This window comes from Fomitopsis serialis, assembly GCF_022376445.1.
Source record: "Fomitopsis serialis strain Sig1Antser10 chromosome Unknown B0H18scaffold_86, whole genome shotgun sequence".
Taxonomy (NCBI): domain Eukaryota; kingdom Fungi; phylum Basidiomycota; class Agaricomycetes; order Polyporales; family Fomitopsidaceae; genus Fomitopsis; species Fomitopsis serialis.
In genome coordinates this window covers 1-19,723 of record NW_025955046.1, presented here as the reverse complement: position 1 = coordinate 19,723, position 19,723 = coordinate 1, and the positions used below count along the sequence as shown (strand labels likewise).

The following is a 19,723-nucleotide window of genomic DNA, read 5'->3' as shown; positions in this document are numbered from 1 at the left end:
AATGACCATCGAGCGAGTCATGCTCCTTCAATCCTCCGTCCTGTCATCCTGAGCTTCCGGACGCCGCTAGCAATATCGGTATCAGGATTCAGCTGCATTGCAACAGTACCGTTTTCGACGGTGGCCGTCATACAAGCACCATAATGCCTGCAGGCCGACTCGTCAGTCAAAGGAGATAGCTTTAAGAAAAGACCCGCGCACCGGCACATATGGATTGTCATTCGATCTAGGCAACTCAAATCATACAGCTGCCCACATTAGTGCATCTCCATTGGGTCTTTGTCTGTATCAACCACGTCTCCCGCTCCTTCACTCTGGCAACCTCTTCCGGAGTTGCTACCCGCCATGACGATGTGTCGTCTCCGAGTCTAGAGGAACACCATTCGACTATCTGATGATGCTCCGAGTTTCAGTACCGCTGCCGATCTAGAGCAGCTGGACGAACTCACCGCGGCGCGCCACGTCATGATCGTCGTATCGTCTTGTACGAGCCTGATGTCTAGTGCGTCCATGTCTGCCGCCGTCGCTATATCCGGATTCTGGTCGCAGAAGCGTATGACCCGACGAGCGATTCGTGGCGAGCGAACGGTGAGTTTACGGCCTGGCTCATCGAAAGCTTGCGGGAAGGTCGCACGAACGGCGAAATCGTATATTCCACATGGATGAACAGGGCGAATCGACAACGGCCCAGGGCTGACTGAGCGCAAGCATTTGTGTGCGAAGACGTTCGGGTAGAAAAGCTCCTCCTGGCAACGTTCGCACTCAAACCACGTCGATGCGAGTTCCAACGAATCCACGTCCGAGTCCCTCGAAGCCTGCGTGATGTGCCGCAGCACTTGACGGAGGTCGTCGCACGCGCTTGCCAGCCATACGTCCACAATCGTCTCCATCTCCGCTCGCAGAGCCATGAAGCTCTGCTCGTCCACAGGCGCATCCGCGGGCGCACACAAGATCTCCCGAAATGCGGGCGTGCGCGCGAGGTCTGCGGTGTTCAGGCCATATACTCGCATCTCTGGATGTTCGTCGAGGTATCATTGAGGATCTCCATCCCTGCGGTCTTGAATGTGACCCAGCGTTTCTTCAGTGCGCGCTCAAACTCGGCACTGAGACGTTTGTTTCGTACGCTCTGCATGACCTCGACCAACTCGCTCTTGATTCTCCGCCAGCCTACACAGTGTGGAGATGAGCAGTGTCACGGTTGCTGGAAGTACTACGCACCGTGTTCGGTCAGCTTACTCGTCATGCAGACAAGTCTATGGTTAGATAAGAGTCGACTGCCATCTTGTTCGAGCATACTTAGCTCAGGCTCCCAGCCGAGCGGACGCAGTCTCGCACAGATGCTATGCCCATGATTGAGTGGGTGCATAGACAACGACCGTATGTGGCACACTCACTCGTCTAGGCGCTCCTTTCTGAGACGATCCTGTTTATCTCGGCGGACAGAATCCTCCTGGGCCAGCCAATCGTGGCACGAAGCCTGAAACTATGCACGGCAGCGGTCAGTCTCCACCAAGAAGTCTGCAGCCGTTCATGCTACATACTTGCTCTGTTTTTATAACATGCACAAACCGTTTGTCAACAAATTCATCTAGCTCTTCTCCGGATCCAGTGAAGCGTAGAAACATCATAGCTTTAACGACTTCTTGAACTTCGGATTTGAGGTAGCACGGATCACTGTCCCTAGAGACGCGGCCCTGCAAATCGACGAGGTGAGAACATGAGAGACTATTTCGAAGTCAATGGAGCATGCCTCAGTAAATACATCCTCCAGAACTCCCAAGCGGGGGTTAACAAGGCCAGCGTAATCGTTCACTGTGCTGCGAATTCACGAAAAGCCGATCAATAAGCAAGTCGAGCTTACAGTTGACATGACTCACAGTTGTTGTCTGCAGGAGCTGCACAATCACATGTAGAGTGCCCAGAAAGCTCCTAGCGGTGTGCCCTTTCCACACGCCTAGAGTCGCAGTAAAAGGTCAGACATAGGTCAGACAGATAGTCTTGCATCGACGAGTTACGTACTGTGCAGAAGGGCGAAAACACTAGAGCCACCCACGCCGGTTCTATTAGTTTCTCTGGACTCGGAGGGAGGCCGTCAACCTTCTTCAAAGACTCTCTCCAGTAGGACGCAGAGCTCCTCTTCATCAGGAACGAATGGATCGTCTTCGACGTTCGCGAAAGATTGAGTAAGTCGCTTGGCTGCAGACTGAGAAAGATCTGTACATAGAGTATACCATAGGAAATGAACACTGAATCGTAGCGAACCGTTCAGTTGGCCTCACCTCATGCATGATGTCTATAGGCAGGAAGTTGAGTAGATCTGGCTTTCGCGATGCTTCAGCATTCGCCAGTATAGCGTCTGAGACAGAGCGCTTCGTGCGCTTTGCCTTCTTCTGCACCATCCTTTGGAGTATAAGTGGAAAAATGAGATGGAGAGGTAAAGCAGTCACGAAAGCGCGTCTGACTGAGTCGCAACTTAGTACGCGACGCGTGCAGCCACAGTCAAGCCACGAGCACGTGACTGACGCGCCTGTGGCGTGCCAGTGCCACACGCTCCGAGTCTTGCTCCCCGACCTCAGTTATCATACACTCGCGTCGACGAGCCCTCGGGGTGTTGAGAGAATGTCCCTGTGCGTAAAAAACCCCGAACCGAAGTAATGGGGGCAACAGACAAGATACGGTAAGAGAATAAGAAGTGAGCATAGATTGGATGGTACATAGCTTCAAGTTAAGTACAAGCATAGTCGCAGACGGGCCCTTTCGACACTAACTCAACGTGAGGGTTCTGAACGGTGCACACACTACGTCTGGACTTCCGTCAGGAGAGCCGTAAGCCAGCGCTCCACCAGGCCCGCGCACTGCTTCGCGGCATCCTGGTGGTCCGACCTCACCCTGTCCACAATCTGGCCGAACTTGTCAGAGTGCCACCGGAGCAGTTCGGTGGCAATCTTCCTCCTTGAAGGCATCCCTTCTGCGCTCGGACGAAGCGGGTGCAGGATGAACTCCTTCACGGCGTCGTAGGTTATGCTCTCCGGAGAAGTCACCGTGTGGAAGACCGGCCAAGGCATCATGTCCCCCGGAATGTCCGTCGGGGCCTCTGTCGACTTCAGCACCTCCCACTTCTTGTCGTAGAGCTGGAGGGCCTCCACGAACCCACGAGCCTGCTCTGCCTCTTCCCTGAGCCGCTGTTCTGTGTTGGCTTGGCGGCGCTCCCTCCCCCGCTCCCACTCCTCTTTCCCTTCCGTTGAGCCTCGGCGCGTCGCGCGTCTTCCTCACGTTTGCGTGTCTCTCCTCGCGTCTGCGTCTTCTTCTTCTTGCTTGCGCTTCTCTTCTTCGATACGCTGCTTGTGGAGCTCGTTGAGCCTCTTACCTCGGCCAGCCGCTCCGCCTCTTGCGAGCTTCTTCTTCAGCGCGTCGCTTCTTGAGCCTTGCTTGCTGCTTGAGTAACCGCCGTCGCCGTTTCGCCTCGATCTTGAGCTCCTCTTCGTGGCGGCGCTTCTCCTGCTCCTCCGCTATGGCCTTCCCCAGCTCTGTCTCGGGTGCGAGTTCCTGCGCCATGCGTGCGCGGTACTCCACGTCGCGCTGTTCCACTGCTGCGCCCGAGACGAATGCTTCGCGCGCTGCACCTTGTGCTCCGCCTCATGCAATGCTCTGAGCCACGGTTCGCGCCTCTCCATCCGCGCCAGCTCGTTGGCCATGTGGAGGTCGTACTGATCTAGCGGCTGACCGAACACCACGTCGTCGTGCGCGGGGTCCGTGTAGGCCTCGAGTATCTCGACCGCGGCTTCCTCTGAGATGGGCTCGAACTGCCCCTCCAGATCCCTGGCCAGGGCTCGTTGGGCGGCAAGTGCACGGCCCCGGCGGCGGTCCTTCGCCTTGGCCTTGAATTGGGACGAGGGGTCTTGAGCGGCGACGCTGGAGGAGAATCTCCGCCGGGTTGCGGGTGGATGTTACGCGGGGGTGCTGTCGGCTGTGGCGCTCCACCACGGGGCGAGTCTCCTTCTGTCTGAAGTCCAGGCTGTGCGGCATTATAATACGGATGAACGCGGCGAGGATTCGCGACGACCGCCCGGCCACGCCGGGCGGGGGGACTACCGGGGCCGCGCAGTGGTCTCGAACGGAACATTTGAGGAGCGACTGTAGACTTCGGTGAACTGAAGCAGCCGCGAACGCTCTTGCGACCTTGATGATACGAGCTGCTAGGAGGGATAGTATGGCGTTAGCACCGATAGCGGAAGCTACGCCAGCGAGACACAAACCTTGATGCTTTGTGAAGGCAGGGCGAGACGTATTGCTGTCTATGAACGGTGTTCTTGAGGAGACGAAAAGCGGATCTCACCTTATTTTACGAGGATATATATTGTTCCTGCGCGAATGTTCCATGCTTGGAATGATGGAACATAGCAACGATCTTGACTACAACTGGAAGTCGACGGCTTTGATAATCGGAAGGTCTGAGCAGGGTTGCGGCGGCATCACGAGGGACATTCCAAAGCGCCACGGGGCGCCGTGGCCCGCTTTGGCCTCCAAGTTCGATTCTCAATTTGGAACGTCGAACGCTAGATTGACCCGTGCTAAGTGGCAAACCGAGGAGACGTGATCTCGTAGTAACGCCACTCGAGGACAATGGGCTTCGAGCTTCGCGGCAAACAAGGATCGCTTGGATACACAGCTCCGTGTCGTTCTAGATCCGCAGGTTAACCGACGACCAGGCCCTCAGGGGCGGTGGACCTTCGGTGTAATGAAACTGACGCTGTGATCTGTGTGGCCAGTAGCCTCGAGGCATGGAAGTCCAGGGCCAGTTCTAGCTTGGTTGAGAAGCTCGATCGAGGCCGATCGGGCATCTGCTTTGATTCGAAGCCAGTCTCTTTGTTGACCATCTCCAAGCCACGTTCAACAAGCGAGGACACCCATGCATCACGCGCTACGCAAATGGCCAAAGTGCATCTAGATTGCGCAGTCTTGAACGGCGAATCAACCAAGTTAAGCAAGACAAAGCCAACACGCGTATCTTCCCCAGGCAACCGCACCCCGCGCAACAAAGCGTACGTACGTCCACAGAGGCTATGCAAGCCGGTTTTGGCCTCTAGCTCGATGAAGCGAAGAAGGAGCGTCGGGTATATAGGGGGTAGGAAGATGCGGAGGAGGAGCAAGGACTCATCCATCCTCGTATTCGATACTTCAAGCTCTCACCTCAAGTCGCAAACTCGCAAGTCGCAGTCGCCTAAGCCCGTGAGTCTTCTGGCGCATTAGGTGAATGCTCGTGTACTGACCTTGCCTTCAGTCCAGCCATGCCTAAAGTGCCCAAAAAACAGGAGAAGGTCCTCGCCACCGTTCTACCAAGACATCGGTACACTACGCGCGCTGTCACCAATGCAAAGTTGCGGGGGCAACTACACATCGCCGCGCAGATCAAGCGTGACACACAACAGACCTCGCGGAGTAGGAAGAACCGGGCCGTACGCAGCTCCAACACTCCAGATGCGGAGCACTATGCCCGTCGACTCGCCCTCCTCCCGAGCGCTAGGCGCAAGCCCTCCGTATCTCCTGCTAAGAAAGTCAGCTTCGCTCCCCCCGACGACCGTTCTGAGACCGGATCGGCCGACGGTCGAGCGGACGCTCGCGTCAAACACGAGAACGACGATTCCAGCGATGCGGCAACCGACGCCGACGGTGACACCGATATGGGCGACGACGACCGCGGCGAGATCGACGACGTCGACGCACGCAACCGCGAACCGCGGCGGGTGCCCATCGCCCGCAGGAGAGGCATGGTGGGCGACAACCCCTACCCCCTCCCTGGGCCACAGGCTGGTCCAGTCAACCCTGGACTGAACCCGCAGATGTACCACGGCCACATGCCGGGGATTGGTTTCTACGGCAACCCATTCCTTGGGCAGGGGTTTGAGGGAGCTTACGGCATGGGCCCACAACAGCCTTTCTTCGGGGAGTATGGTCAGGCCCCGATGCTGCCATTCGGCGCTGCCATGGTGCAACCCTTCGGGGCGTCATGAACCATCAGGCAATGGGTGCGGGCTTCCAACCTTACGGGGGCGTGGCGAACCAGCAGTTCATGGGTATGGGGAACCAGCAGTACCGAGGCGCGCCGAACGACTACCTATTGGGCGCAGGTTACCAGCAGGCGATGGGCGCCGCCGGAGTCCCACCGTTCGTAGGGGCAGGCTACCATCAATTCGGCGTAGGGAACCAGCAGCCCATGGGCCTAGGGAACCAGCACTACGTGGGCGCAAACGGCCTGCCGAACATGGCTGCCGCGATCAACCAGCCCTTCATCGACGCGGGCAACCAGCAGGTCATGGGCGCCGACAACGGTCTGTTCATGGGCGGCATCGGCCAGGACGTCGTGGGTGGCGTCGACAATGCTTGGCTAGACGAGCTGCTCGGCGCCGCTGCGCCAGAGATACAAGAAGCTGGCCTAGACTTGAACCAAAACGCGAACGACGAACCCGGGGTGTTCCAAGCATTGCTCGCCGATGCCATCCCCCCGCCCGACTTCATCAACCAAGGCGCAGTCGCCCCTCCCGTTGTGCCCCTCCCCGAGAACGCCCGACCGCCTTCACCTCCGTCTATCGCTCAAGCTCTTGGAGGCGATGTCCAGCCGCCCGCCGGCCCCGCGGGCTCGCAGAACCTGGCGGACGTCCAACCGCCGGTAGCGGGTCCTTCGAACTCGCAACAAGTGGCTGCCAACGCCCCGTCGCCCGCCGTATCTCCGGCCGCCCTGACTCCCACAGAGGTCGACCAGTCTCAGGCAGGAACGCCGGCGTCGCAAAGCCAAGAGAGCGAGGAAGAGGACGTCAACCCGAGGGGCCGCAGGGAGTCCACTGAGCCTGTGTACTCCGAGGGGGGTTCGCCGGAAGACTATCAAGAGGAGCGTAACATCTCGGATGCAGCGCGCACGTTCGACTTCGGGTCCCGGGTGCCAGAGGAGCCGCAACATCCTTACGGTCGTCGTTACAAGGACTCAAACGGCAGATGGGTCGACGTCATCTACGGCGTGCAACCCATGACAGCATGGAGGTATATGGACGAAGGCAGGATGCCGGCGGACGTGAACCGCGTCAAGCGGATGACTCGGGACACCTAACTGCACTGAGCTTCGAATACTTGAGTCCTTCCCAACACCGTTAATCATGCACTCACATTCCTTCTCATTATCGATTATATGCCACACACTCCCTGCCATGCTTATTTCAATTATGCATCCCGTATCCGTTCTTGCAATTTGTAGCATAGTCAAGTAGATTTCTGCGTCAATATGACTTTCTGTTCACGGGAATGAAAAGATAGCTGAGCCAAGACTGACCTAGAGATAGTGTTGTGCGCATGCATACTCTCCTTCGATCGCTCTATGCATTGAGTTCTAAGCCTGAGTGACGTGGAACCTCCTTGTACTTACAGAGTATGTCGCCTGCGCAAACGTTTCACCTACAGCACATTCCTTGGCCGATATCGTTGTGTCACTACGCTTGATATCAAAGACCTCCGAGTCGGAGCACGACGCCACATGCCCCGTTGGTAGTGGTGAACGACCCTAAGAAGCAGATTGAGATGTCGAGAGGTTGCGCGACGCCACAGATTTCTCGAAGACAACTGACAGCCTATCCCTTGTAGGCCTCGATTGTTCAGTAGTAAGCATGGAGGTTGCGTGACAACTCACACTTGTTATTGCACAGATCATTCTGCGGGCAAGACATCCCGACATGACTCTAGATTGTTTCATGCAGAAGATGAGTAGCAAGGAGCGACGTCAGTACTTCTACAACAGAGGTGTGCGGGGAAATATGCAGCCAATAGTATGCAGAGAGCAAGACTCCCTTGCGGCGTGCCCGATAAGACGAGGAAGCCAATGCATAGAGATACGCCAATAACGACTAGAACCAAACGGTGAGTAAAGGTACAACATAGCAGAATGTGAGGATATCGACGAGTAAATGAGTATATCCAGAGAACGAGAACAAACGCACGACGGACTGTTCCCCGCGCTTCATTCGACCGGTTTCGGCTCGGCTGCTGGTGCGTCGATAGCTTTCCGGCGCTCGAGCACCTGGGCGAACTTCTTCGGGAACCAGCCTTCCCGCCCCTCGCGCGTCCGACCCTTCCACCACTCGCTGCCCTCCACCTACAACGGATTGTCAGCATATACTGCGCACCGTATCGCGCACAACGCACCTCCAACCGCGGATCGACTTCCGCGCCCGTAACAGGATCGAGCTTGCCCATGATCGCGACGATCTCGTTCTCGCGCAACGCGAGCTCCGCAGGGGAGGCCGCTTCGAAGGGATAGAGCGCCCGCGCGAATGTCAGCTGCGACGGGTCCAGCGGCGGCAGGCCCGCACCCTGCTGCTCCGCGAGCGCCTGCTGGCGTGCGACAAGTGAGCGCACGAGCCGGTGCATAAGGTACGGTACGCCGAGGACGGCAAGCAGGAAGATGATGAGAGGCTTCTTGCTCGCGCGAGGCGCAGGTGCCCCCTGAGGCTGCACAGCGCGGCCGGCGACAAAGTCCTTGAACTCGCTATGAAGCGGGTCGTGCGTGCGCCCTGTGAGCTTGTCCCGAAGCCAGCGCACGAGCCCGAAGAGGCCGAGCACGCTCCCGAGCGCGGTGCGCAGCTGTCCGATCTGGTCCACGACGCCGACCATGGCGAAGAAGCTGGAGTGCGTCGCGACGAAGGTGGACTCGAGCATCTGGGCGACGCCGCCGAATGTCTGCACGATGCTCTGCAAGAGCGCAAACGTGTGCTGCGTCGCACCCTCGAGCGTCTGTGTGAGGGAGGGGTTGTTGGGATCTGCGCCGGGAAAGGGTGCGCCGTACATGCCACCGCCGCCGTAACCACCCATGCCGTAGGGAGAGTACCCGCCATAGCCCATCCCACCCATTCCGCCCATCCCACTCATACCACCCATGCCATAGCCCATACCTCCTCCGTACATGCTATTCATCCCGTAAGGCGAGTAGGAGGAACCGGGGCGGTTGTAGGCGCTGTAGGAAGAGTAAGGGGATGCACCATAGGCGGTCGGGTTTGCTAACGTCGATGATGCGCCAGAAAAAGCAGCTGGACGAGTGGGGACGCTTGGTGCGGTGGTGGAGGGTGTAGTCGTTGAGGTAGTGTTCGCCGGCGCAGGTGCGGGGTTTGGTGCGGACAAAGTCGCCGTTGCCGCGCTGGCCCCTGCGCGCTCCCAGGGTTTTGGTGGTGAGGGCATTATCGAGGTCGTTACCTAGTCCCGCCTTTAGTGATCTGCAAACCCCAGGCTGCTCGGAAAGACGTGAGTATTCGGTTGATGTTGTCTACCCCACGAGACCACTTACAAAGTGACTCCGTAGGAAAAATGCGTTTATTAGGGGACTATGGTGGGCAGAGCAACACGTTCCGCGGCACAGGTACAACAACTTGAGGCTATGAAGAATCACGGTGTTGCCGCCGTTCGCCTGGCGATAGGTCGAGGTGGTGGTCAGGAGGAAGCAGTCGGCCCAAGTGTGGCGCGCCGCGCCGCCGCGCGCGACCGCGATATTCGCTCGATACAGGCCGTACAGTGAATTGACTGCATACCAAACTCTGTTCAATAATTCACTGAATATGAGACTCTGGATCTGTTAAAAAGAGGGCCAGCAATAAGGGCATGTACACAAATGCCTTCTTACGGGAACGCAAGTGGTACAGTACGTCCTGATACGCTTGTCAAGGTGAACAAATAAGCATATACAAGCTCGAAATAACCGTATCAAGCTTCAATTGGCTCTTTTCAGTCTTCAAATTGTGTACATCCTAACTTTGCTCGGTGGTGTTCCGTTAGCTACGCTCTACTTCTTGCCGTTGTAATTTTGGTCAGTAGTCAGGTCATATTAGCATGCCAGCCGGTGGGGTTATACTACTGACTACTGAGTAGAGCGCGGTTGCACTGGCAAGCTTTCGAAGCGAGGCTTCCCAGAGACTCACCTCAGGCTAGAGTACGTACTTATCTGGGCGGAGAGAAGTGCGAGTCGGTTTCGCCAGAGGCTATACTGGACTTCACGAGCACGAGCATCCGCCTGCAGGGCATCATGCGCAGGCACATCCTCACCCGCTGCAGGTTACCACTACCAGTGCGTCCGGTGGCTCTTCTCCGCATTCAAGCCAACCTCATCATTGTCATGCCAAAGTCATGCCGAAGACGGTGTGGTATGTACGACCTGATCGCAGACCCGAAGCGTTAAATCCAAGCTGAACCAGATTATCTTGCGCGACCACACAATCAAAGGCTACCTCACGGCGGCTTTACATGGGGATTTCTCGCATTGATAGTCTCTGGCTACTTATGTACGTGCCATGCGTAACTCAAGCGTCCGCACTATGTACATACTGGACGCTGCTGTCAATTTTGGAAATAACACTACCTCCCAAATGTGACGTCATCATAGGGGAGCCGGTGAGGCTGATAGTGGCACTGGCACGGGGCATCCGCTCCTCAATCGGCGCTTGTACGCAGCGAGGTCGCGCGGTACATACATAAGGGGCTGCGTGTCGTGCCACGGTCCCCATCTCCTCGACCACGACGTTCACGACCTATACCAGACGAAACGACCATCCTTCAGTGCAATGGCCACCACAAAGACTTACGGTGCTACAACCGCACCCGTTACTGCGCAGAGACGGAGGGCCTCGCCGACGCACGATGTATGTCTCTACTTCTTAGCCTTGTGAGTAGCGATCATACGTCCAATTTGTTTCACTGCCCTGAGCTGATCTTATTGCAGGATCCTTCCACCTCTCGCAGTCTTCTTCAGTAAGTGGTCACGCATTAATCATCCCGGTTTGAACTGACCACGACATGGCTTTGTTGCTCGATAGAGAGAGGCTTACTAGCTGGTGAGTCCCACGCCGTTCACGAATAAGCAACACAATGTGTTTAGACCTTGGCGTGTAGATTTCTGGATCAACGTTTGCCTTTCCATTCTCGGGTGGATTCCGGGGGTCTTACATGCATGGTATGTTGCATGTTCCCAACATGACCGTCGTCCGGGCTGATAGTGATGCATTGCAGGTACATCATCTCCCGGAGCGAGGGCGCTATGTGATTGCGAGACGAGAAGTCGTCATTTGCAGCTCGCGCGAAGTATCGGATACCCTTGCGGACATACAAGCGGCGGCGGAGCATGTACGATAACCTTGTATCTTTGGACTTGTTTTGGAATATCAAACCGCGTGAATGGCTTAAGTCCTGTTGTCATCATCTGTTGCGCTATGTCAACCAGGGTTCACATGCGTATACACGATACAGTACCATTGCCTTGAAAGACGCTCGCCGGCTTTTATGGCCTGCAAGACTGCAACAGAGATTACACCGTTGCGTCGCAACCCACTAGCTGAACAACCTCCAGGAAGGCTTGATGACCTCGAGCATCAACCTAATCTTATTTAGGCGTGTGCAGGTTCTCCCCAGATCATTTCCGGTTAATCTCCGTTGAAGGTAACCTGCGAGCGTGGCCCTGTTCTTGAGGAATTTTAGAGGGGGTTTGATGCCGAGTGTACGTGCGTTCGATTCAATATACTTGTCTTGGATGAGGGCATGGACCGCCGAGGTTAAGGTCTCTTGATCTGGTGATTCCTCTTGCGGGCCCAGATAGCATTTGCCAGGGTAGTCGCCGCCCCGCTCAAGTGCGTACGATCGTAAGTTACAACAGTTGAAGACAACTTTCCCTTAGAAGTGCCGTGGTTGTGCCCATCGTTCCAAGGCTGCGTTCGTCTTGGAGACGTTTGTGCAGGTCTGTCCACACACTCAACGACGTGGCCTCACATCACCTAGATTTCCATTCTACAAATGCATTGGCATGAACTTATCAGTCAGAAAGAAATGGTGTACGCACGTCCTGCCAGAAATTCTCGCAGCACCAGAATTCTTCAATCCATAGAGACCCTTCTGTTTGGCAATGACATATAGGGCGTTCTGGTACCTGTTGGTGCGATGAATGAGCGCCACCGTGATATCCGATGAAATAAACTCCTAAATCTCACACCCAGGGATGAATGACAGACTGACCAACCTACCGAAAAATTAATGACCAATTTCAGCATGAAAAGGCTCAATCGTTGCTTTTTCTGAGGAGTGCGCGACTGGAACGAATCTTGAAGAGATCAATTCGTTGCCGATAGTCGGAGTCGAAGCCTAGAGCGTCAGTGGAAGTTGCCGAATACGGGGTAGAAGGGTCCGATGCATGCTGCCTGGTAGCGCCCATAGAACGCGTGGAGGGCAGAGGAAAGCCTTCTAGCGAAAGCATCACGCAGGCCTCGACGATACACATAAGATCGCCCATCGCTATCGGGGACAGCGTCCTCGACGTGTATCTGCTCTCTCTGCTTTCAGCGTAACTGCACTCTCGTAACGGCACTGACCTGCAGCGCGGGTCGGCCAGGTATGTGGCGACTCACCTGCTTCTCTCCGGACGTGTGTTGAACATGAGGCACGATCGCCCAGGACTTGTATCATCACCCCCACTTCACCCATCTCTATCGCTCTGGCATGCGGCCTAGTTGCTGACGCCCTGTTCCCGTTCTCGCACTTGCGCGGTCTACCGTCTTTGCATGTTACCATCATCTATAGCTCTTCTGACCTCCTTTTGCCGACACCCACCACCCAATGGCCACGCTGGCGATACCCACACCACTGTCAAGCATCGAGGAGCAAGACAATCCTCACCCTCTCTCTGCACACGAGGGCCTGGATCCCGACTTCAAGGAAGCACTGCGAGCGAAGATCCAGGAGAACCTCAGGACCCTTGTGAAGGATGCGCAGGCGAACAGAGATGCGAAGTTGCAGGCGCGAGACCTCGATGACGCCGCACGGGCTGAGATCCTGCAGGAGTTCGACGGCGCGATGAAGACCATTCGGCGGATCGCAGACGAACATTACCAGCAAATCGTGGCGCGCGTCAGGGCAGAACGCGAATGGACAGAGGGCGCACCGCCCCCCGCGTCCTTGATCGAGGAACAGCAATCCATTCTTGACGCCATCAAGCGGCAGCATGCTGCTCAACCTCGCCGCCAGTCGCCTCCCCGTCTCCGCAGTTCGTCGGATGCTTCCAGCGTGGTGGACGGCCAGCGTGGAGAGCAGAGCACGAGACCATTGCGTCCAGGTGAGCTAGCTCTCACAAGGATGTCGGTAGCAGTGCTGACGATGATCCAAAGAGGATGGAGAGCATCCTCCTCCTGAACGGTCGCGGAGATCATACGGTCGGCAGCCTGCTACGCCGAGCGGCTCTATCAAGGGAGGAGTGCCCCAGTCCGTGTCCGGTATATCTGCCTACTTCAGTGGTATGCATGGTGGCTCTTCGGATGCGGAGTTGCCTGAGCTTGGTCGGGAGGGTGTTAGCCGACGACCCAGTAAGGCGTCGATGTCTCAAGTCCTTGGGCAGGAGATATGGATACCTCCAAACACGCCTGAAGAGGGGAAGTCAGCCTCACGCGCGTTTGCCTATGCGTCGACAGACTCGCCCATGGTCGCGCCGTCGGCCAGACGCGATAGCTTTGCGAGCAGCGGTGGGCGGCTGTCGCTATCGGGAAGCGTACAATCCAACGTCGTGCAGGTTGATGCCGATTTCCCATCGCTAGTTCATGCTACGAGAGAGCGAGATATGCCGGAGGAGCCTTGGCCGTCGTCAGCCAGAGCGCGAGAGAAGCAGCGGGAGGCGCAGCCACAACTCATTCGCCCTCGACCGTCCGCAGATCTGACTGGCAGGCGGAACGACGACCGTCCCTCGGCGGCCCCCTCTCCAGGCTGGCCGCAGGTCACCTCCGACGGCCAGTATCCATTCTCCACGCTCCCGAGCGGCAGCGTAGACTATTCCCCATCGCCGACCGAGCGGAGAGGTATCCCCATCAGGGGCTCTTCTCGTGCCTCGTCTGTGCATAAGGGCTCGCCAGAGAATTTGCGACATCCATTGAAGTCGGCGAACAAGGGCTCTTGGACGTACGATTACAGCGCTGTATCACCGGGGATGTACGGCCCACAGAGTGTGCAGAGCAATCTAGCTCCGGGAGCCATTAGGTCGCTGGCCAGCAAGCGATCGTTTACGGTCGATGATGACCGGTTGTCTCAGGCCAGTCCTGTGACGCGTACGAGGCAAGGCCGGAGAGACTCCACAGGATCGCGCTCCCTTCACTCGCAGCGATCGAGACAAGACATGTACGATCGCCAAGCAGTTGATGGGTCTACGCTTTCGCCGTTGTTGTCGGATGGGTCTTTCCGTGACACAGATGGGTTCGACAGCGACTCGGAGTACGGCATCGAGACGTCCGAGAGACACGAGGACATTCGCCGCAAGGTCGAGGAGCTTGAAAAGATGGAAGACAATATCCGACATAGGGAGGAGGATGTCAGGAAGAAGGAAGAAGATGCCAGGAAGAAGGAGGAGGATGCCCGGACCAAGGAGATTGAGGCCAGGCGCCGTGAAGACGACGCCAGAGCCAGGGAGCAGCAGGTCAGGCAACGAGAAGATGAGGCTAGGAAGTTGGAGAACGATGCGAGGGAGCTGGAGGCGCATGCACTGCAAAGAGAGGATGAGGCGCGGACGAAAGACGACGAAGCCAGACGCAGGGAACGGGATACTAAGCGCCGAGAGGACGAGTCTCGACGGAAAGAGGATGCGGTGCGGCGCAGGGAGGAAGAGGCGAGGCTGAAAGAAGAGGAGGTGAGAACCAAGGAGGAGGCGGTCAAGCAATTGGACGAGGAGGTAAGACGGCGGGCCGAAGCAGTGGGCGTGGTCGAGGAGGAACTGCGCAATCACCGGGAGGAGCTCGCTCTGAGGGAAAGGGAGGCCAGGCGTAAGGAGTCAGATATCCGCCGCAAGGAGGAAGAACTCAAGACCAAGGAGCTGGAACTACGGTCACTGGAGGAACAGATCCAGATGCGATTTGATGACGCTCAGCAATTAGAGGCCGATGAGCTTGCGGAGACGGCGCGGGAGGATGAAGAGAGAAGACGGCAAGAGGAGGAAGCACAGAAAGCGGAGCGCGCTCGAGCTGAAGAGAGAACGAGGCGAGAGACTCAGCAAGCTGAGCGCGCCCGTGAGGAGAGGGCGAGACGGGAGGCACAGGAAGCGCAGGAAGCGCGGCGACTTGCGGAGGCGAGGCGACTGAAAGCCGAAGAAACGAAGCAGCGTGAAGAGGCGAAGCGGCAAGAGGCACGAGTACTCGAGGAAGCCAGGCTGCGCGAAGTAGCGCAGAGACGAGAGGTAGAGGCAGAGGCCCGACGTCGAGCAGAGGCAGCACAGCGAGATTCCGTAGAGCAGCCAAATGGTGATCAGCACGAAGCCCCTCACCTGCATAGTGACCTTGACTTCGACGAAGCCAAGCTCTCCCCCGATTTCATCCGCGAGCAAGAGGTATTGCTGCGGAAGTATGCACGCGATCGCAATGGCAGTCTGTCATCCGAAGGTTCTCCCCGCTCTGCCACATTCGCATCGGCATCGCAGTCTTCGGCACCGCGCAATATCCCGGGTCGTGCTGGTTCAACTGCCAGTACTGCGTCTGCGGACCGTAATAGCACAGCATCCTCGTCGAGCTATGGGAGCACGTCCGGCTTCTCGGCCTTTTCGGGGCAATCCAGCACGTCTACGTATACGCAAGCTTCGTCCGTTACCCAGTCGAGCACTCCTATACCAGGCGTGAAGCAGACCCGCGGCGGTTGGAAGCCAGCTGGCACCCCTCCGACTAGTGCGACGACTGGACATCAGCCTTTGGCGTCGACACCTTCTCTTCCGCCGCCGACGCCACAAGAGGAGGAGGAATGGAAACGTCGCCAGAAAGAACATGCACGGCAACAAGCAGAGAAGTTCCAGCGCATGCAGGAGGCAGCGGAGCAGGAGCGATACGCACGGTCGGCCAAACAGCTGTCCAGGGAGGAGGTGGTGAAGGTTTTCGAGGAGCACGAGCGTCGTTGGTCCAGGTTGTCGACGTTGGATCTGCTCACTTGGTACTCGTTCCCATGGCCGATGTTACAGCGGGCAAATAGTCCGGAGGAGTTGACTGTGCAGGCAATGCATGCATACGTCTTGTCGCCGCATCATCCCAACGAAAAGAACAAGTCGGCCAAGGATCTCATCAAGGACTACATCAAACGATGGCATCCTGATCGATTCGAGACCAAGTACTTGCCGAAGGTGCGCGAGGACGATCGAGAGAAAGTCAAAGAGGGTGCTGGAGTTGTTGCACGAAACCTCAATGAATTGTTGACTCGACAGTCATCGGCGCTCCATGATTTCGCGACATGATTGAAGGAGTGAGTGTCGATGGAATGGCCTATGATAACGTGAGCTGATTTTTTCCTTGAACAGCTCAAAGACGATTGTACTGTGATATACCCACCATGCAATGTAAACTATCCATCCCGCAAACCGCTTACATCCTATGTATCAGTGCGTGCTGTACGTCCTACTGTAGGAGAGACGAAGCCGTATCCAATTAAGTAGCAGTAAATGAGTTCAATGTACAGTAGATGATGTACTCACCGCTCCTTTCGACGCGCAGATTGTAATCCAGAATGCGAGGTCATCCTTCGTTTTGTCGGCATTTGCTACCTACCTGGCGGTAATTGCGCATATATGCGCTTGGAACCTGAATATACATAGGACTGACGGTGTGGTCCGAGTTGAAGTGAGTCAACGCCCTCATAACCACATGCAGCGAGCCATATAACGTTTGAGGGTCTTGCTAATGAGAGACAGTTGAGTGGACGTGTCGCGCACGCCACTGAAAACCGGCCGAGGGACGTCAACAACTGTCAGCCAGGAGATGCGCATGACTCGAAGACCCTGAGCTACTGGTGTAGTATGCTGCAGCATTTGCAGCAGTCATTTAAAACGCAGATTGATGGGACATGTCTACTCACCGCGACTTCCAAGAATAAACAAAAGTTGGGCAGACCTTGAAGGTCCAGTATGTTCATTGTTCGCGTTGGGTTGGCATAATCCGCCTCGGAGGCGGGCGTCATCCGAGTCTACACTACCTCGAGGCATGATCGCATCTCATGAGTAGTGTCTATCGCGCTAGATTCAATCAAATGGGTCCTGTAATTGGTTAGAGATACGTGCCCACAGTGCTAACGGGGCATGAAGATGGTGGATGCGGAGAAGAGGCCACGACTGAGTAAAACGTCCTAGGTCACTTTCCTGATATGGAAACAGTCGATCAGTGGCGAACGCCACTCGAGTACTTAGACAACCACATTATAACGCGACTGCACTCGGGAGTCAGCTGGCACTCGACTGTCCCTCCTGCGATAAGATACTACTGTCATAGAAGAACAGAATAATGACAAGCAAGAGCTGAAGGACAACACCCTATTCTCAGTACGTCCATCTCAGAACTGCCAGCCTACGGGATGCACAGTAAGTATCAGTACTGGCAGTCGCCGACTTCGTGCGATGTACCCTATTTTTGGGAAGTGCGCGGCTTTGTGACCGCGATGAATATACGCAGCAGTTCTGCTCGCAATCCTGATGGCAAACAGAACACATCTGCTATAAGTCAATGCGACAAGCCTTGAGCTTGAGCCTGAGCTCGAGCCTGTAGCACCGTGTCCGGATCCCAATAGACGCTCCACCATGATACAGGTCATTCATGCCAACACGGTACTGCTAAGAATGTTTGTGAGACACATATGCACCATATCAATCGAACGGCATGAGAAGAGCATGCATTAATTCACGGCAAATCGAGATTCAGGAAGTCTGTACAGCCTGAGTATCGACAGACCAAGCCACTAAGGGATGCGAACAACCTGAAGTAAGTCATAGAGAAACTGGGACTCAACGTTCAACCATTGTGGCACCATCTGTCTTGTCCGGAAATCACCATGCTGGATACGTAGTCTGCTGGACGTAAAATCAGACGAATTATGGCTTTAGATAAACGAGCGTACCACTGTGTCAGCAGATTGAACGGTAAACGACTCAGCACAGATCCGAGCCGGGATGTCTCAACGATGCCGCAGTTATCATGACTGTACGAGAGTTGCGGGGGCACTAGTCGATGCTCTTATCAAGCTCGAGAGGACCTAGGAGAGGTAGAGCCTGGGAAGACCTCTGAGTCGTCCCGACTCGGTTCAATCGCACGCGCGGATCATCCAGGCCATTCCTTTCACGCTGCTACACCCAGAAAGCAAATCCGCTGTGCTAGCAAGGAGTTCGGGGTCTGTACACCGGTGGAACGTGGATCACTGGTCCTATCGCGCAATGTCCAGCCTTGTGAGATGCGCGGACTGCGAACGCTAACAACCAGCACATACCAGTATGCCAGCGTTCCGGGCAGGCGTAGAAGAGAAGCGTGCATCCATCGTTGCCGTCACAATTATTTTCGGTGGAATGCACTACGCGTAGCAGTGGAGTCGAGCTTCCGAGTCCCGAGTCATGAAGACAATGGAAGGAGCAGACAAGTGCAGCTTGCGCTCAGACAATGGAGGCCGAGCGGGCTTCGCAGCGAGCGCCTTCCGGACACATTGGTACGTCACCACCCATGATATCGTACCGCAGGTTACAAAGAATCCTTCGCGGAATACCTAGTTTGCCATGTCAGTCTTTGAAGATTAAGCACGAACTCACCAACTACTATAGTCTTGACAAACAACAATCGGACCTCGGGCGTTATCCGTCTTCAGTTGCGCACCTCACGTGCACAGGACAGCCTTTTGTTAAGCAGCAGGTGATACTAGAAGCCAGATATCGGGAGCCGTTGTTAATGATCGCAAGAGTGACCGAGCTGGGACATCCTGGAGGCCACTTTGAAGGAGAACCTCGCCATCCATACCTCGTCTAAGTGCCAACGGAGGCTAATCAGATTACCAACACACCGCACATACTGAGAGGATGCTCACGAGCTACAACCGCGACAACGCTGAAGGCTTCCGAGCCTGCTTGCATTTGGGGTGCTTTCGCGATGGAAAGCACAGCCTTCCGTACGCAGTGGTCGTAAGTGGTAGAGAGCAGGATGCACGGTCAGCGCTGCTCTTGGCACGGCACCCTCACCGGTATATAGTCCGCAGTCAGTGTCGGAGGTAGAGCGGGACGGTAGGGCCGAAGCCATGTCGAAGTCCGGCGTGTGTCTTCTCTGCGTGGGTACAACTCCGAGCGCAGACAACATTGCTGAACGGACGTCGACTCCGCAATCGAGAGAAGCTCGCGCTGGGCCTTGGCGATCGATCAGTGCGTATTTACACCATGACGCCTGTTAGACCGCAGAGGGAAGCTCAGTTAGACACGGGGAAGCAGGAATGACGGCAGAGTCGGTGCGCACGATGCGGGACACCTGAGGAAGAGTGAATGCGTGGGGCGATCGTGGCAGCTTCTCATGTGGACAGAATGGGTGGAGCGGATGATTCGACGGAATGCACAGCCTACCGGGGGACTGCTCAGGCTGGGTCGGTCCCGGGATGCAGCATTAGTACTAGAAGGAAGCCAGCTGCATGAAGCAAATGCAGAGACGTCGGCGTACCATGCTAACACGCACCCTTCCATCTCCGCTTGTTTCTATTCACGTCTGACTCCAGACGTCTTTGCAGCATCTGCACAGCGGACGTGACACATGAGTGACACGGACTCACAATTGACAGCGGCGGACAAGCATAAACGAGAACCTCAGGCTTACAAGCATACCGCCGCGTTCTTCGCAGCCAAGACATTGAAGCTGCAGTTGTTCATCAGGATTAGCTATCTGGGCGACCAATTTCACAAGCATGTTTG

The 19,723-nt window shown here is 56.1% G+C and overlaps 9 protein-coding genes across 9 annotated transcripts; 3 read left to right on the top strand and 6 right to left on the bottom strand.

The window, feature by feature from the left end:
* Positions 1 to 116: 116 nt before the first annotated feature.
* On the bottom strand, positions 117 to 1,377 carry B0H18DRAFT_661936 (uncharacterized protein). The gene is made up of 3 exons (XM_048039020.1): positions 1,219 to 1,377; positions 202 to 1,167; positions 117 to 147 (listed from the first exon to the last, which is right to left on the bottom strand). The coding sequence occupies exon 2, from the start codon at positions 1,008 to 1,010 to the stop codon at positions 369 to 371; it is 642 nt and encodes a 213-aa protein (XP_047889057.1). The 5' UTR covers positions 1,011 to 1,167; positions 1,219 to 1,377; the 3' UTR covers positions 117 to 147; positions 202 to 368.
* On the bottom strand, positions 1,171 to 1,663 carry B0H18DRAFT_661945 (uncharacterized protein). The gene is made up of 3 exons (XM_048039021.1): positions 1,542 to 1,663; positions 1,395 to 1,483; positions 1,171 to 1,340 (listed from the first exon to the last, which is right to left on the bottom strand). Exons 1-3 carry the CDS (start codon positions 1,626 to 1,628, stop codon positions 1,211 to 1,213), a joined length of 306 nt encoding a protein of 101 aa, XP_047889056.1. The 5' UTR covers positions 1,629 to 1,663; the 3' UTR covers positions 1,171 to 1,210.
* A 240-nt stretch (positions 1,664 to 1,903) lies between these two features.
* B0H18DRAFT_1122895 (uncharacterized protein) lies at positions 1,904 to 2,399 on the bottom strand (the record flags this gene model as incomplete). Its single annotated transcript, XM_048034603.1, has 3 exons — positions 1,904 to 1,954; positions 2,020 to 2,214; positions 2,280 to 2,399. The coding sequence occupies 3 exons, from the start codon at positions 2,397 to 2,399 to the stop codon at positions 1,904 to 1,906; spliced, it is 366 nt and encodes a 121-aa protein (XP_047889055.1).
* Positions 2,400 to 2,601: 202 nt separating this feature from the next.
* B0H18DRAFT_661894 (uncharacterized protein) lies at positions 2,602 to 3,258 on the bottom strand. The gene has a single exon (XM_048039019.1). It carries the CDS (start codon positions 3,066 to 3,068, stop codon positions 2,799 to 2,801), a length of 270 nt encoding a protein of 89 aa, XP_047889054.1. The 5' UTR covers positions 3,069 to 3,258; the 3' UTR covers positions 2,602 to 2,798.
* A 693-nt stretch (positions 3,259 to 3,951) lies between these two features.
* On the bottom strand, positions 3,952 to 4,535 carry B0H18DRAFT_1106848 (uncharacterized protein; the record flags this gene model as incomplete). The annotated part of the gene is made up of 3 exons (XM_048032695.1): positions 4,337 to 4,535; positions 4,257 to 4,263; positions 3,952 to 4,196 (listed from the first exon to the last, which is right to left on the bottom strand). A coding segment is annotated over exon 3 (171 nt), but the record flags the coding sequence as incomplete, so codon positions are not given.
* Positions 4,536 to 4,961: 426 nt separating this feature from the next.
* On the top strand, positions 4,962 to 6,123 carry B0H18DRAFT_661890 (uncharacterized protein). The gene is made up of 2 exons (XM_048039018.1): positions 4,962 to 5,229; positions 5,282 to 6,123. The coding sequence occupies exon 2, from the start codon at positions 5,289 to 5,291 to the stop codon at positions 6,009 to 6,011; it is 723 nt and encodes a 240-aa protein (XP_047889052.1). The 5' UTR covers positions 4,962 to 5,229; positions 5,282 to 5,288; the 3' UTR covers positions 6,012 to 6,123.
* Positions 6,124 to 7,870: 1,747 nt separating this feature from the next.
* B0H18DRAFT_661850 (Peroxin 13, N-terminal region-domain-containing protein) lies at positions 7,871 to 9,489 on the bottom strand. Its single transcript, XM_048039017.1, has 3 exons — positions 9,323 to 9,489; positions 8,188 to 9,265; positions 7,871 to 8,137 (listed from the first exon to the last, which is right to left on the bottom strand). The coding sequence occupies exons 2-3, from the start codon at positions 9,214 to 9,216 to the stop codon at positions 8,003 to 8,005; spliced, it is 1,164 nt and encodes a 387-aa protein (XP_047889051.1). The 5' UTR covers positions 9,217 to 9,265; positions 9,323 to 9,489; the 3' UTR covers positions 7,871 to 8,002.
* A 1,100-nt stretch (positions 9,490 to 10,589) lies between these two features.
* Positions 10,590 to 11,068, top strand: B0H18DRAFT_1122891 (uncharacterized protein; the record flags this gene model as incomplete). Its single annotated transcript, XM_048034602.1, has 5 exons — positions 10,590 to 10,690; positions 10,748 to 10,776; positions 10,842 to 10,859; positions 10,918 to 10,978; positions 11,035 to 11,068. The coding sequence occupies 5 exons, from the start codon at positions 10,590 to 10,592 to the stop codon at positions 11,066 to 11,068; spliced, it is 243 nt and encodes an 80-aa protein (XP_047889050.1).
* A 4,761-nt stretch (positions 11,069 to 15,829) lies between these two features.
* On the top strand, positions 15,830 to 16,258 carry B0H18DRAFT_882658 (uncharacterized protein; the record flags this gene model as incomplete). The annotated part of the gene is made up of 1 exon (XM_048040921.1): positions 15,830 to 16,258. One exon carries the CDS (start codon positions 15,830 to 15,832, stop codon positions 16,256 to 16,258), a length of 429 nt encoding a protein of 142 aa, XP_047889049.1.
* Positions 16,259 to 19,723: the final 3,465 nt, after the last annotated feature.

Bases quoted from the DNA above. Each gene is read 5' to 3' on its own strand.
- B0H18DRAFT_661936 (XM_048039020.1), bottom strand. From the start codon at position 1,010: ATGCGAGTATATGGCCTGAACACCGCAGACCTCGCGCGCACGCCCGCA.
- B0H18DRAFT_661945 (XM_048039021.1), bottom strand. From the start codon at position 1,628: ATGATGTTTCTACGCTTCACTGGATCCGGAGAAGAGCTAGATGAATTT. The intron at 1,484-1,541 runs GTATGTAGCATG...TGCCGTGCATAG, and splicing joins ATGTTATAAAAACAGAGCAA to TTTCAGGCTTCGTGCCACGA. The intron at 1,341-1,394 runs GTGAGTGTGCCA...TCATGGGCATAG, and splicing joins AGAAAGGAGCGCCTAGACGA to CATCTGTGCGAGACTGCGTC.
- B0H18DRAFT_661894 (XM_048039019.1), bottom strand. From the start codon at position 3,068: ATGATGCCTTGGCCGGTCTTCCACACGGTGACTTCTCCGGAGAGCATA.
- B0H18DRAFT_661890 (XM_048039018.1), top strand. From the start codon at position 5,289: ATGCCTAAAGTGCCCAAAAAACAGGAGAAGGTCCTCGCCACCGTTCTA.
- B0H18DRAFT_661850 (XM_048039017.1), bottom strand. From the start codon at position 9,216: ATGCCCTCACCACCAAAACCCTGGGAGCGCGCAGGGGCCAGCGCGGCA. The intron at 8,138-8,187 runs GTGCGTTGTGCG...AATCCGTTGTAG, and splicing joins AAGTCGATCCGCGGTTGGAG to GTGGAGGGCAGCGAGTGGTG.